This window comes from Eutrigla gurnardus, assembly GCF_963514095.1.
Source record: "Eutrigla gurnardus genome assembly, chromosome: 18".
In the NCBI taxonomy this organism is placed as follows: Eukaryota; Metazoa; Chordata; class Actinopteri; order Perciformes; family Triglidae; genus Eutrigla; species Eutrigla gurnardus.
Genome location: NC_139929.1, coordinates 5,422,638 through 5,439,245, shown reverse-complemented (window position 1 = coordinate 5,439,245; position 16,608 = coordinate 5,422,638). Strand labels below are relative to the sequence as shown.

The following is a 16,608-nucleotide window of genomic DNA, read 5'->3' as shown; positions in this document are numbered from 1 at the left end:
ATTTAGATCCATGGTTATGGTAGAATTGGTCCACAAAGTAAACAAACAAACACTAAATTATTGCGGAGCCTCTTCCTATTTCTTTTGTAAAAGAGTCAGTATGTCTTTCGCCGGGGTCGCCCTCTTGTCCTCTCGCCCGCTTTTGTTTCCCTCGCTCTTCTGTCTTCTCCTCCCTCTCCCACTGAGCGGAGACCTTTTTTACACAAAGATCCTCCATCACTGCTCTTTACATTATTCAACCCTCATATTTAGGGGTGGAATCCCGGCTTTGTGCGAAACGCGCTCCGCATCCCTCACAGCCGAGCCGCTTCCTGCTGCTGTGTCAGTGCAGCCATAATGCAAAGTTGAAGAGTTCAGGACCTTCCTTATTGATGAGGCGAGCTCCTTTGTTGTGTAGCGTGATGGATAAAGGCAAACATGGTTAGCGTGAATGGCGGAGCACCCCCCGCCTCGCTGCGCTAATGCCATTATGGTCTCTCAGTATGCCGGGGCTCGGGAAGACTGACATTTTCTCTATATACATTTGAAGGACAGAAAATGGCACCAAGGGAGATAGCTAGTATTAGTGCTGCAGCGACACGGATAATAATGCTGCTCAGCAGATCGGATATACTGTATGCCGAGTCTAAGCGTGGGTCTTTATGATTCAGACGAGAAGAATGATTTCTCTTCCTGCGCGAAGAACAAAATCACACATTTTCGGTGCCAGTGTTAATACCAACTGTAATGCCAAATGGTGAAAAGGCCTCTAGATGCCCGCGTTACCAGTGCATTGTGATATAAACACGTCATTCGTCATGTGTCAAATATAAAGCTCATATGGCTCAATCTGAAATCAGATAACTCATAGTTTCTTTCTTTTTTTTTTTTTAGATAAGGGATTGCTGCTACTTTTTTTTTCTGACAGAAGGGGATATGCTTTTAAAGTTTGTTGTGGAAATGCGTGAAATTACTCTTTGAGTGACACTATCTCGTCTACGATTTCCATAATGCAATTTCCAAGGGCAGTTGTCTTTGATCTAGGATTCCTCTTCATATCCTGCCCTGTCTGGTTGAGCCCAGGTTGCTTCCCTTTTTTTTTATACTAAAAGTCTGTCACAACAATGCTGACCCAGCACGACCCATGGAATGTTCTCATTTTGTTGTCGCTTTAGTTTTACTTGGCTTCTACGGACATGCTAGCTGCTTCTGACATGCTAACACGTTCACAGGGACACTGCTAGCATGCTGGTGTTTAGCAGGTATGTTCACCGAGTTTGGCATCTTAGTTTAGCATGTTAGCATTCTAATTAGCGCCACACAGAAAGAACTAGCCTTGGTTGTTGGGAATGTCATTGTTTTTGCAGGTATTTCATAATAATAATAATAAGGAGGAGGTATATGCACATAGTTACATATTGTTTTATTATTCGTGAATGTCTTGCTGTTTTCAAGACTTTTCTGCCTTAACCACAAATGTAAAGCTGTTGTTGTGCTGGAGGAGTCACCAAAGTCATTGTTATTCATCCTCTGGGGGTCATGAATGCAACCATAGGACCACACCACGAACATGAATGATGTTTGACATATAGCAATGGTCTAAAAGTGGCATTTTCTATTGTAGAATGAAAAGTCTGAAGGTCGCTTGGAGCCCATCGGGTCAAGACCCCAGCAGGGCTGGAAGGAGACCACTATCTACAGCCATCAGAAAGGAGCCGGCCAAACCCCAGTCACCAAAGTCTTCACCCAGACCGGAGAGGGCAGACACCCCAAGCTCAGTGCCGCCTCCTCCAACAACCTGGACCCAGGAAGGAGCAATCAGCTATCCAGACATCTGGAGCAGCTTCTTGCACAGGTACCGAGTGTTCAACAGGGCGTCCAGGGTGCCAAGTCTCCGTGGCCCAAAGGAAAGCTCCGCTACCTGAGCTACATCCAGCCAGCTCCGAGTGACAACACAGAACCACAGACTCGGGTGTCTTTTGGCTCCAAAACCCAAAGGCCTAATCTGGACAGACTTCTGCTCAAGGCTGGCTCAAACCGACTGCCCGCCAAAGAACCTCTTAATGCCATTGACGGTACATTTCACACATTGTCCTTCATATGTGCACCACAATATAAATATTATCCGTATGTTTGTTTGATTTTTAGGGGAAATTGTGTTGTAAATGCATACGTCTCGTTTTTTGTCTCCTGTCCAGACCGATTCATGCAGAATATGGTGAACCAGCTGGGAAGGCACAGCATCAATATGGAGGCTTTGATGGGCAAAGACCTGGACCAGCTGGCTGAGGTCATCACAGGGGCTCTGCAGGAGGTGCATGAGGAGCGGCCCGTGGTTGGGGCCAAGCCAGGACCAGGAGCCGCTGACTCCAGGGGGGACATGGAGGCTAACAGGGAGCCATCGGCAGTCATGCAACAGAATCAAGACCAGGGCCTGAAATCAGACAAAGGGCAGGATCTAAACCAGGAAGTCAAACTGGTGATGAAACCGCAAGGTGAGTGTTTCTTGAGAAAGAGAATCAAACCTGGCAACATTGTGTGAGTTTATTTCAAGCAATAGATGGATGATAATGAGGCACTCTAAGCTTATAAATACGTTAATAATGCTTTGTCTGTATAATCCTCATAGAAAAAGCTGCCAAATGTATTTTTCATTTTAAATCATATCTGTTTCGTTGTTAAATATGAAAAGGGAACTTCAGTCTTTTTCTCCCAATCTGCTCACATAAATTGTGTTTGTTTCCAGGCCAACAAATACACGGTGCAGACAAAGAGCCTGTTGACAAGGTGAATTTAAAATTACTCTGCTCAACCAACAAATTGGTTTCTCAGGGAGCAAGACATGTCCAGACTTACACTTTATTCACTTTTGAACGCTACTTCAAATAGAGATGATTTGAAAGACTAGCATTGACTGTTGAAATTTTAAGAACGGGAAAGCAACCGCACGACCTTTTCACATTCCTTGAGTGTTGTCTACCCTCAGCCATTAGTATTTAATTGAATATTTTAAAGTAGTTTTGCATGATTCCAAGGGTATTTTGTTGAACTTTTAAGTAGGTGAAGTTACTGAATGCACCCTTTAATCGTTTCTGTGGTAAATGGATGTCATTAGACCTTGGACCACCACTCAGACATAGAAATGTATACCTTTGAAATGATTGCTATATCTATTAGATTAAAAGTCTCTATTCAAGGTAATTTTTTTTCTTACAACTTTATAAGCTCTCTTCTGAAAGGAAACTAAAAGTCACGTTTCTGTATCGTGTAGTTGCTTTCACAATTTTAAAGAGAAATCTTTGATTTACCGCAGCACGCGGCCTTCTTCTCCAAGCTGCTGGACTACCTCAACCTGGAGCCCTTCAGTGACGCTCCAGAGGTCAGACCATCAGCTCCCCTCCGCAAAACGGTCGGACTGGAGAATGTCCAAAGTCGCACGACGCAGGGCCAACTCCCCGTCCCCCACCGCTGGGAGGCGAAGACCTCGCCTGCCAAGGAAGGCTCCGCCCTGCGTTTAACCGCCGCCGGCGATGGTCCCGGCGCTCAGGTGGACTCGGAGATCCAGAGGTGGATGCAGGGGAATCAGGCCCCGGCGGGGGGGAAGCAGCTGGAGGAGCCGGGGAAGAAGGACATGAGAGTCAAAACTCAGCTGGTCCACGTGGCGGTGAAGGAGTTTTCCAGCCGAGGAAAGGACAGACACTTCGGCTACATCGTCACCGGATCAGAGTGAGTATGATTCTCATGTACGATACTGGCATAAACAGCTGTCCTCTGTGTTCACATGTATGTCTATGTCGCTCATATTCACTGAGCTTCATCCTCATTATGTCAATCATCTCTATTTAAACTTGTTTTTTTGTTTTGTTTTGAATTTGTCTATATTTTTATTGAAATCAATCAGATATTGATATTCATCCACATATACTGTATATTCACATGTATCCACATGCACACAAATATTATACATATGCATGATATACTTACATCCACATACAGTATATTAAATTAACTGAAATGACTGTAAGTTATGCTAGCATTAACCATCTATAGAATGAAGTAAAATAGAATGAAAATAACTCAAACAAAAGCAGAATGGGGATGTTTGTCTGTCCTCTAAGAGGTTTACACTGAGTACGCTACAGAATAATATTATCTCTTATGAACTGACTTGATGTTGTGGCTCACATCTTCATATCATAGCTTATTGCTCCACTCTCCAGATTTCTGTCACACTATTGGACCCGTTTCACGGCAGACTCGTTACATACCTTAAACCGAGCGTATATCTGCTTTGTTCAGTTACTTAAAACCTTTAAACAGACACAGTTTCTGTCTAATACCGCCCACATATTCACGTCTTTATGAAAAAGGAAAATACCGCGGTTTGAAATCCTCAGTGTGCGGCGGCACCTGATTACGAGAGCAGGAGTGATAAATCCCTCCGTGTGTGGGTATTACCGTGCTGTATTACAGCGTTAATGATGATACTTTGTCAAGAAGGATAGCCAAGTTCTCCCCCCCTCCTTCTCTCTCACCTCTCCGTCAGCTCACACTCAGCAAAGATAAGTTCCTATCGACTGTGTCTTCGCCCCTGGCCCTCTCTCAAATCCCTTTATGGCCTTATCAAGTCGCCACGTTGTCCTTCACCTGTTCAACACACGTAGGCTCGCGAAGGTGCGGCGGTGCACAATCTTCCTAACCTTATTGCCCCACATACAGAAACGCAGATTAAGACGTAAATATAGGTGAGCATACGCCAGGGGAAAGGAGCGGGTCACCTTCTGGATAAAATATCCTCTCCCCCTCCTCGTCTATCCGCGGCCCACTGTGCGGTCACCTATAGTTGGCCTATAGAGCCGTCTGCGTTTGCTGCAGACCTCATGATTGCACGGTTATTATCCCCGGCTCCTTCGCACCCTGCAGAGAGGCTACGCAAACTTGCTTATCTGACAGCTCCTGACATTGTGGCGGCGGTTGGGGGGGAGGGGGTGGTTGGAAAGGTTTGGATAGAAGAGAAAGAGACGGAGAAACCCAAGGGGAAAAGCACTAGCATCAACAACCAACTCACTCCCGGAGCTCTCCGGTTGCTAGAATTACCGCAGAGGGATGCAAACGTGTCTGGAATTGCTTCGGTTCAAATCTTTTAACTTTCAAAACCCCCCTCAAAAAAGTGGAGGGAAAAAAAAAGAAAGAGCCACCCATCCTCATCCTCATGCAGCGTACACAGTTCTGTTGGAGGGGAGCTGCTGTGCTTTAGTGTCAAACGCGGGCTAAACAACAAAATAACTGCGGGTTAATTTAACCTTGAATACGTGTTTTATAGTATATTTGAAAAAAGAAAAACGTATGTCGTCGTATCACCATCGCGTGGAATTGTTCCCCGGTTCATTTTCACATATCTCTGCTAACAAAAATCCGAAGCAATGTCTCGTTATGATCCATGACTCCTCGGTGCATGTCACCTTGCAGTCACTTGGCACTCTGTGATTCCAGGTTAAGCTGTCGGCAATAAACTAGCTTTCTGTGTGTCTTAGCGTGTGTGCGTGTGTGTGTGTGTGTGCCCTTCTCATTTCCTCCATCCAGCACGTTGGCCTGCAGATTGCCTTTGTTTGGTCTATTTCCTTGGCGATTTACTCTCTGAGTGAGAGAGCAGCCGCGGACTGAGCTGAGATGAGGCATGGCTTTATCAGACCACCATTACACTTCACCTCCGTTCCATTTGCACCTTATTATTCTCATCTCGCCGCCGGGCAGTGCGTGTGTGTGCGTGCACGCTCGCGTGTGTGTGTGTTTGTGTACTCTGCGTTTTTTACTTTGAGCGTGCGCGCCGGGAGAGAGAAAGCAAACGTGGGCGAAGAAAAAAAAAAAAAAAAAAGAAAGATGAGAGAGGGGAAGGGAGAGAAAAAGGCGCGTCCATATGATACAGCCATTACACCTCATGCAGGTTCCATTTGCACCTTATTGTTTGTCTCATTGCTGTGGGGAAAAAAGCAGGTGATTTACCAAGCCTGAGGAGGCAGCTGATCCCTTTTCCCTTGGCATGGCCCTTTGTGTGTATGTTTGTGTCTGCGAGTGTGTGCTGTGTGTGCAGCACATCCATTCGGACGGCCGTGCTTGTGTGCAATGAGCCGTTTGTGGGTATGAATTTTGTAGCACAAAATAAAAAGCATTTTAACAGCTGAATAGCTCCATGCATGTTGGATGGGTGTGGGTCTCCCAACTTGTCTGTGTTTCTCTCCACCAGCTCGCTCACCGATGACCAGAGCTCCGACCTGATGGAGCGGCTGACCCAGAGGGTGAACCTCCACGCCGCCGACCTCACCCAGCTCTCGTACGTGCAAAACACAAACACTCCTGCATGCCCACGTTGTCCCAAAGAATGATTTACCTCGCATACGTTGCATAAAGGATAATTGGCCACATTTAAAGCATTTTTAAAGCTTTTTTTTGTCGTGTGCTTTTGAGGAAAGCTTGTCCTGAAGCTGCAACGACTGTTTGTGTGAAAAATGCTGCCAGAGAATGTAGGCGTTTGTTGTTTTTCTGACCTTTTGGAGTGTTTGACTTCCCACAGGGAGAGAAATCAGGCCTAATTACCTCCAGACACATACTGATGTCTCTATTGTATTCAAAACACTGCCTCGCCACTATTGTCACTGTACGCCTCGTCAGGAAGAGAGCAGTCGAGCCATCAAACGACAGTTAGAGGCAAAGCAGAAAGAAAAGGGAAGCGGCCGAGGATCAAGAGCTGGAAACGGAGGAAGTAGTCCAGCAGGAGGCGGTTAATATATTAATGAGCGGGCGAACTGTCCTTGAACCCGGATTGTTGGGTGTTTTTTTGTTGCTTGTACCACTTTTCCGCTGTACATTCGGTGTCAGACCATGTAGGAGGCAGAGGCGATATGTTCGCCTACGATCTGACAAGCCTTTCAAGGCGCTCCTGCAGGAGAAGTGGTGAAGTCTGGGTGGCTCAGTGACACCCGCAGGATTTGAAAGACCAAAGCCGGCGCACTGCCGTCTGCGGCTGTACTGTAACTATAGAGCACTCTGGCTCGGGTAATAGCTACCGAGAAGGAGAGCTGTCTGACAGTACGCTCTGTATCTGGAGTTCAACCACGCAAATACACAGTGTCCTCAAAATACATGCAACCAAAGAGACGTTCTGATCCCAATCTTCTAAATTCAAGCTTTGGGTTTAATTTGGATGAGCAGGAACACCAGGATCTGTCAATAATTCTTGTTATTACGCCCAGATTACATTTCATATCACCCAGAATCAACTGATAATATTAAATAAACATGATAATGATGGTTTTATTTGGATGCGGATGAAACGCCATATGATGGAAGACGTATTCAGGTTGTCTACTCACGTAAAAGTAGTAACACTACAATAGTAATACAAGTTAAAGTATACAACTTGTATCAGTACAGTGTAGTATCAAAAGTATTCATTTTGTATAATCACAACAGGTATATATTGTATATTATATTATTGGCAAATTATAACCGGTGATTGTTATTTGTGATGCAAAAGACTCAATATTGAATTGAATTGAATTTTATAATGTGGTTTTGCATACATTTGCTAAATTTTGACCCGTACTGTTGTCAGGGTAACGCTCCTAATAAGTATTAGGATATTGATACCACTGATGCATTAATGCAGATTGTTTTAAACTGTGAGGAACAATTCCCTAGTCTCTCAAATCTAAACACACAGACATGCCATCCATACGTTTAGATTCAATATGATTCATTATCTTGTGGTTAAAAATCACAGAAAACAAGAGGCTCCTTATAGAACTTGCCTGAGATTCAGCCCATTTGTAGGCGTTCTTCACTATGAATATAATATAGTTATCTGTACACGCGTGGGTACATCGCAAACAGGATCCATCCATTATCAGTCATGGCTGGACGGACGCTTCCAAAATTGCAGTTCTCTCCATTTTGTCTGAGTGGTGGCCTCCAGTGTCAGACAGAAAACAACAAAAACAACCTGCATTAACACGTAAGAGGGTTTAATGTCGTAGCTGGTTGAGGTAGAGCTAATTATCTATACATCACAGTATAACAGGAGGTACCTGAATCAAATTGATTAGATACATTTTGATTTTCATGCATGTGTGCATTACAGGACTTGAGAAAATAAGAAATAAGGACGCAAAAGAAACAATAATAACAATTAGAGCAATAACGGGGGGAAAGAGAGAGAATCTCTGGGATGAAGAGGTCAAGTCGAGAGAGCTGGATCAGGAGTTCTCTATTCATTTATTTGTCCATTTCTAATTTATTGTTCTTTTATCAAATATTCCGGGAAAAAAGTTGCAAATTTACAAGATTTTGAAGTCATAAAGAAACTCTCTAGACGATGTGTACGATACCTGCGGTGGCTAGCCTAATCCAGTTGTATTTGTGGCATAGACTGCCGCCCGGGGTTCTCACAGCACAAGGTTGGCGGTTCTTAAGTTTATTTTTCCTCTTTTATACACACGTTATTCACGCAGCCAACTGGTACGTCAGGGAGAAAACAACATACTGATTTGGATGAGGTGATAATAGGCCCAATTCAGGGCAATTGTCTCTTCAAAGTGAGCCGTGAGACCCCCGGGTGGCAGCGGTCTATGCCACAAAAGTATAATTTCATTAGGTCACTGAAGGCATCATAGAGGCAAGTTCATGACTTTATAACTTTAATAAGAACGTAAATTTGCAACTTTTTTCCTGTAGATTTGGGACTTTTTTTTCTCGTAATATTGCCTCCCCCTCCCCTATTTTTCTTTCTTTTCTTTTTTCCTACAATGGCCCTAATAGGCCTCCGTAGTTTTCCTCCTTCGTCTTTGCTTTCTCCTGCTTTAGGTCTATCAACTTACAGATCAGATAACATAACTTATATCTGTAAAATCTAAATCTTCAAAGTTTCATATTAATGTAATACAATTATTGTGTCTTAGATTTTACTATAAAATAATAAAAATAAGTTTATTTGATAAAGCACCTTTTACAGACAGTCACAAAGTGCTTCACATGATAAAACTTGTTGAAATAAGACCCAAACAGTAAAATGAGCAGGAAAAGAAAAAATACCACCATTTTTTTTAAATAATTACAAAGATTTCAAACACAGAATTACCAAATAGCATAGAATGGCAATACTGAGTATGTTTCCCCAACAAAGCATACATCCACGATCACATTGCATTGCAGCTGTTAAGCCAGTGTTGAAGCCACAGGCAGACGCCTTTAAGCTTCACTGTATAACACCTCGCATCGATAACAGTATTCTATACAGAGACGACAAACACAATGAAAAAATGTCCTCTTTGTTGCGCTTGTTTATCGCCATTCTCTTTCCTCTTACAAACTAATGAAAGTGCATCGGGGTAGAAATAGCCAAGACGGAGGGCGTGATGCGAGCCCATTGTGCCTCTTGCCGTGTGGCCACGGCAGGTGAGTGTTTGAAAGCCTCCGTCTGAATATGAGTCGGCTTAAGTACGAGAGCTGGGTCAGAGCACGGCGCCCTGCTTCGGGGGTCGCTCGCTCTGATGAGCCCCGATAGGGAGACGGCAGAGAGGAGATACTCAGATATGACAACAGGCGAGGCGGCGAAGGATTTCAGACGGAGAATAAGAGAAGAGGAGGCTGAAGGTTTCCATGTTGTTGAGATTTTCCAGATGCCAAGCACAATTACCTTTTCAAGGCTGCTACAGTAATCAGCACAGAATATTCTCTTTTCAAAAGAGATGTGAAATTGTAGTTTTTGGATGATGATGGGCAGAGAGAGGGGGGTAATATGTGCTCTATTTCAGATGACGTAAGTGTTTTACTCGTCAGAAACACTAGGGGGAGTGGGATACACACTCACAAGCCTGTCCTCACACAGTCTGTGCACACACACACACACACACACACACACACACACACACACACACACACTGCCAATGTCCCGCCAACCAGTCTGCACATATACACTCGTCATGTCCCAGCAGCAGAGCTAATATGAAGTCCAAGCTTACACGTCCAATCACACAGGAGACGGTGTGAAGTCCTCCAGAAAACGTATCTCAACTGCATCTCCTAACTGCGGCGGTGTTTTTCCCCTCACAGTATATTTAAATATGGTTTGTGTGGCTTGATGGGAAGAAGAAAAAAAAAAAAATCACGTCAGTTCAATTTGAGATGCATGGAGTTCTCTGAGTGTACCTCCAGCCGGGAGGATGGAGGCAGGGGTAAAGATTGTGGAAATATTGACATTTACGAGAGCAAACAGAGCCCAGGTGAAGGTATTAGAGGAAGACATATTTCTGTGTGTGTGTGTGTGTGTGTGTGTGTGTGTGTGTGTGTGTGTGCACCGTGCATGGTCGCGTCCGTCCGTCTGGCAGTATCGGCTCACACATTGCCCCCTGGCAGAGTGGGTGTCGCCGCCTCTGTAGCGGGCTGACTGATGGCGAGTGGGCCTCGGTCACAGCACTCTGGCAGTCTGATGGATCTCCCTCTCCGCCGCACAGTCTGCAGAAGTACACTAAAAGTGTTCGTGGACTTAAAGTGGGAAGACATGTTGATGGACTGTAATGGCTTAGTGATCTCAACTGAGTTTATGGTCACTAATTATCATAGAAATTAAGGATCCATCTGCTCATCCATCTATTTATCCAGAAGTTCGGATTGTTTCCACCCGGTAAAATATCTCAGATGCCACTGTTTGAATTTGATTAAGTGCCAATAATGCTGCTGTTTCTGCAAGTTTTAATAGATAAATACCCAACGTAAACCCAGCTTTGCATACCACTTCAACATATTTCAGCTCAATCTTTTTATTTTTCCAGCTTCATGGTTATATAAGTGTCATTTCCAAGAGCTGTTTTCGGCAAATAAACCTCCAAAAGTCTATTTTACGTTACCTACTCACCACTAAATAGACAGACAGACACAGTCACAGACTGGCCGGTGAACGAAGTGGAGCATTTATCAGCTAAAGAGACAGATACATCCCCCAGGTGTTGGTGGAGACCAAAAACAGAGCTAAAAGAGCGTGAGTATTGAACTTACGTTCATTAGGTCGACTGAAGCACGACTTCAAATGGATGATGTTCCATAGCTGCCAGATTTATTAATGAGCCGGTGTTTTTTAACAACTTCAAAAGGTGATGATACATGTGTGTCTGAGTGGAAAAGATAATCAGTTTATGCAGTTTTAACTATGTATAATGTATAATCTGTAAATATTTTACAGAGATTCATGCTGTGGAGTTGTATATTGTATCTGCACTGATATAAGATGTCATGATTTCCAAAAAAAGAACGAAAAAAGTCCTTTTATGAATTAATGTTTTGTTGAGCCCAAAGATCGCTTTAAAGATTAACACCAGCCTGTTTGTTTAAATCATTTTCTACAAATGAGTGTCATTATTTCGACGCCCCCAACCCCCCAAAAAACAAAACACAAACCCCAAAACGAGGCTTCTAAAAAAAAAAAATTCAAACTAGTTAATTTGTATGGATGACAGGTTAAAAAAATGCAGCCACTTCAATGAGAGCTTCTTCACTTTAAAACAAAAAGAGACATTTGGGACTGAATAAAAGACTCAGTACTTGATAAGATGCAGATTTTCTCAGTGACGATCTGATTGCTCACTTCTGGCATTTTACATTTCTCACTAAACGGCCTGTTAGGATTTTCCTCCAACGTGGGAGAGTGATGCATCTGACGCTTGTTAGTGATCGGCCGCTCGTTATTCGTGTGGGACGATATCATTATTGCTGGCTTCTTGAAACTTGTTTTGAAAGACAGGACGATTTAGTCACTGCTTTTGTTCTGTTGGTCTTTAAATGCATCATGCTGTGCAATCATTTGGGATTTTCGGAGGTTACAGTAGACATGGGTATTTTCGTCTGTAAGCATTGCACTTTTTTACTGCAGGGAGTTTGCACAGAGTCTGGTGGAGTTGTTAGAGTTTATTTCATGGGCAAACCCATGACATTTATTCTGCCCTGCAGGGAGAGAAGTCTGTAGCTGACTCTTGACCAGGCAGAGTGTAGGCACAGGGAGTACAGGTGGGTTACTGGAGGTAAAACAAAACTCAGCATCAGTCTTTGGCCAAATTCAAGGAGAATTCATGATGATTCACATCTTTTTCTGATATATCTGGTACTTTGCAGCTTCTCATCATCCCCCCCTTTTGTGCATTGTGGCAAATTCTGCATTGAAGGTAGAATTACACATAATAAAACATTTGACAAATTCCCCCCAAAAATAGTTTATATCTCTCTAATATGTTCCCACCAGCTGGAGAAGTCGACTGCTTATTAACCAGGAGGCATGGCAGACTTTAAATAATGTTTTAGATATTTATTATTTCAATCGTTTCAGATTATTCCCCACTTCATTTTAAAAAAAAACTTCAACACATTATTCCGGCGATACGAGTAGAAAAAGAACAGCTGATTTTACAGAACGCTGACAATTGGTATTCATTCCATATCTGACGCGCTTCTAGTTTATTTCCCACCAAAGTTGTCTCTTAAATACATAATGCAACACTTATCAGTAATAATATTCGATAAGTATCAGCTTTTTCCTGCTCCAGACTATCATCATTACACTTGCCTTTAAAGGGGGGGGTTTGCATGGGACTATTTCTTGGCTGGAAACCTCCTGAAGTCTCTGCTCGAACCTCAAACAATGTCTGCAGCCCACAGCAGCTTGAGTGCTCCATTTACGCCTCCTTAGGATGTTATTGAATGTAGATCACTCGTGTTTTTGGCAGCGCTCAGAGCCCAACAGCAATCACTGTAGAAAAAATAATAATTAAAGCACGAAAATAAGCTTTGGGTTGCGTTTACGTTCCTTTAAATGGGAGTAAAATACACAAACCGTTATGCAACCTGAGTAGGCAGCTGGATTGAAATAGGAAGATGTCTTTTGACTGAAATCACGGGTCAGGACTCCAGGAAGAGCCAGGCTGGCTGCCTCCGGTCTCTAGGTTGAGCTCTTGTCTCCAGCTTCATTAACGGACAGAAATGAGAGTATCTATCTTCTCACCCAGCTCTCAGCCAGACAGCGAAGAAGCACAATGTCAAAACGATTCCTTTAAACCCTCATTTTTCCCCTTTCTTTTGCTGATTTCCTGCAGTGTCCTGGGTCCGGCATTGACTTTCAGAATCGGCCCCAATGCCAAGAACGTGACCACTGCAGATCTGGTCCAAGTCGCAGGTAAGAGCAATCAATATATATATTGCAATCAATACATATATATTTTCTCCTTCTCTCACCTATCACACCATGATTGCTGTTGACGACCGTCATTGTGATTCATCTCATTTTCACTCGCCAGACCACTCCGTCACTGTCTGTGCTTAAATGAGAACACAGATTAGTCTCTCCAGATACAGTAGATAGGCTGCTGTTCATCTTGTTCTGACAAAGCCCCCCCGTCCCAAAGAAGATTATCAACAGTGTGCAATGACAGATGACCATCAATTACTGAGATGATGAGCCTGTGGACACACACACACACACACACACACACACACACACACACACACACATACAGTGTACAGGACAGTTCATTCGGTCTTCTATTATGTCCGACAGGCTGACAGGTTGAAACAGGTTTGCACCAGCCAATCAGTTAGAGTGTACACTCCTGTGTGTGTGTGTGTGTGTGTGTGTGTGTGTGTGTGTGTGTGTGTGTGTGTGTGTGTGTGTGTGTGTGTGTGTGTGTGTGTGTGTGTGTGTGTGCGTGTGTGTGTGTGTGTGGCTGCCTGCATGTATGCACTTGTTTGATGTAGACTGATGGAGAAATGTCACCCACAGAAAGGAGGGTTGTCAATATGCCTCCACTCTCCAGTTTATTGTCTGCACTCCGATCTGCCCGGCGTTGTTGTTGGTGTGTGTGTGTGTGTGTGTGTGTGTGTGTGTGTGTGTGTGTGTGTGTGTGTGCGCGTCGATGTCCTTGCTTTGGTCGGAAATGACTTTGAGAAGCACAGCAATACTCCCAACAGTCAATATCATCCACTATCACCCCACTGGAATCAACATGGTGGTGTTGTTATTGGCTGAAATGTGTTGCTGCCCCCCCCCCCCCCCTCTTTTTTTTTTTCTCTCTACGTGGCGACGTTTTTTGGCACCGACTCGTTTCCTATCAGGGATGTGCTGGATGACGGCTGATGATACAGATTTACCGCAAGAAAGGTTGGGCCGGGTGTTGAGCTTTGGTTGGGCGGGTTTGAGTGGGAGTTTCATACACGTGTGTGTTTGTTGGATTACAGTGTGTATCCGTATTTATCCCTCACCGTCATCCCCCTCTTTTTGCAACGTTTGTTTAACAAAATGAGCAAATATTGCAGTTGCGGCAGATTTACCTCGCCCGCATGAGGTGTAATAACCAATACTGTATCATAACGTCTGTTATCTCGCTCTTTTCCATACGTTTTCTACTTCTTCTTCCTCTTTTTTCCTTTTTTTTTTTATACCTCCCATCTTGTGTGACTGACTTTGATGAGGTGGCGTGTGGCGAGAGCTAATGACGGGGCTGAAATGTCAGACCAAATGTTAAGTCAACATGATCATCAGCCTGACCCATGGTGATGAATTATGAATACAGCCCACCTGAATAGAGATTTGTAAAAAAAAAAAAAAAAGGGGACAGAAGAAGCTTATCATGCCACTTCGGGTGCATCGTTGTTGTCACTCAATCCCGATGGACCGTGGCTTGCACCTCTGAAATGTATTAAAAATGTAAAAAAAAAAAGGCGCCTGGAGATAGCAGAGTGGTTAAATCCTCTGTCTCCGGAGCTACATGTGTGCCCCCACTGACCTTAGATCAAATCCTATTTTATCTCCCTCCCACCGTGTTACCCCTCCTCTATTTCCACCACAGTGTGAAGTGTGAAATGAATGCAAAAAATCTCCTTTTAAGCAGCTTTATTCCAACTCCAAATATGCATGCACATTTAATGCAACACGGCAATGGCGTAGTGATTTCACAGTGGTTGCAGGTAGTGGAGCAACAGCATGGTTTAAGTGGAATGTGAAAATCAAGCCGACACCCGCATGTCACAAGCGGCGGGGACCACCTGGGTAATCCTGGGCTGACCATTGCCTTATGTGTGACTGTGCATAAATGACGTGGCCCCTTAATGAACTCATCAAAACCCCTGCTGTACTTTGTGCTCAACCTGCTGCTGAGAGCCTCCACAGCAGGCAGCATCGCACTCTTGGAATTAGAAAAAGCGAAAATGTGCAGAAGGCTGTAGTGAATGTGCAAAAAACCTCTTGTGAGTCTGATTAATAAGCGTTGTCCCACAAAAATATATGGTTCTACTACATATCGACATCAAATTGGGACTTTCTTGACGAGCAAAAGTGTTGAATATGAAATACAAACAATGCTACAATACAGTGTTCCTCAGCTGGTAGAAACAGGGGCGAACCAAACCATTTATATGCTGGTCAAGACTCAAAGCCCGGTCTATCGACACACCTAGATTAAACAGAAGAGGAAAGAGAACCAGGACTGTCTTATCACCTCCAGGACAAAGCCAGCTGGGGGAAGAAATAAGAACTTCTATTTTCTCAGCATTTAGCTGCAGGCAAACAATCAGCCATTCCGGTTTTTTTTTATAAAGTTGAGGCAATTTTGTAGAATGGGCGGTAATGTAGAGTTGAATATCGTCTGCATAGAAATGCTCGGAGATATCTTTTAAAATGACTTCTCATCTGCTAGAGTTTGCTCCGTAACACATCAAAAATAGTGAATGCTTTTAACAAGTTCTGAGAGCCCGAGGTCACGTTTTCAAATGTCTTGTTTTATCTGACCGACCAGCCAAAAACCCAGGGATATTTACGTTTAAATTAAAAATGAAACACAGGAAAACCTTCACATTTCACAAGCTTGAAGCATCAAGTGTTAAGAATTCGTGTCTTAACAATTAATCAGCGATCAGATGTGGTGGTGGTTAACATTCCTGTTGGAGAACTGCCTCAATTGAGATACATTTACTGTCCTGTAAATGGCTGTGTTTAATGTAAGTATGATATACTTACATGTGCACACTGTACGTGCACATTCAGATGCAAAAATCTATTAAACCTTACCTTGACTGTACTCTGCAGCCGCTCCGCTACATTCTGCTGTCCATCTATCTGCCCATCAATCCTATTTGATGTGTTCAATGCTCCATTGAAAAGAATAGACAAAGAGACTCGGTTGAAAGGCACGGACAGTATAGAGGAGATTTGATAACTCATTGAAAAGCATCTTTTGGGCAGCAGGTTCTTAGCGGCTGTGTGGTGAAAGGCCTGCTGGGAGGTCTGACTGTATTAGTGGAGGTAGAGGCTCTTGTGTTCTGCTCAACTGGAAAACCGCAGGACAAAGACCCGCACTGCCTAATCCCTGCTCGGCTGCAAAACAAAAGAGAAAGCTGCTGCTTTATCAAAACTACAAGGCATTCTGTGTGTCTGTGTTTGTGCACGCGTGTGTGGTTGTGTGCATGTTTGTGTGTGTGTGTGTGTGATTTTTTTTTTTCTTTTGCAGCTGTGTTCATATTGTGCCAAGAAATGATTTATTCAATATTTGATGAAGTGGCAGCCAAGCTGTTAAAACCAATGTTGAAATATGTTGTTTA

The 16,608-nt window shown here is 43.6% G+C and overlaps 1 protein-coding gene across 1 annotated transcript in view; it reads left to right on the top strand.

The window, feature by feature from the left end:
• The window catches only part of ptprn2 (protein tyrosine phosphatase receptor type N2), a 106,865-nt gene that overhangs the window by 24,885 nt on the left and 65,372 nt on the right, over nt 1-16,608 (top strand). Inside the window, exons 5-10 of the mRNA XM_084034213.1 lie at nt 1,604-2,054; nt 2,178-2,474; nt 2,726-2,766; nt 3,293-3,705; nt 6,224-6,310; nt 13,113-13,192. Of these exons, the coding sequence (XP_083890339.1) occupies nt 1,604-2,054; nt 2,178-2,474; nt 2,726-2,766; nt 3,293-3,705; nt 6,224-6,310; nt 13,113-13,192 (1,369 nt within the window). The remainder of the gene's footprint in view (nt 1-1,603; nt 2,055-2,177; nt 2,475-2,725; nt 2,767-3,292; nt 3,706-6,223; nt 6,311-13,112; nt 13,193-16,608) is intronic.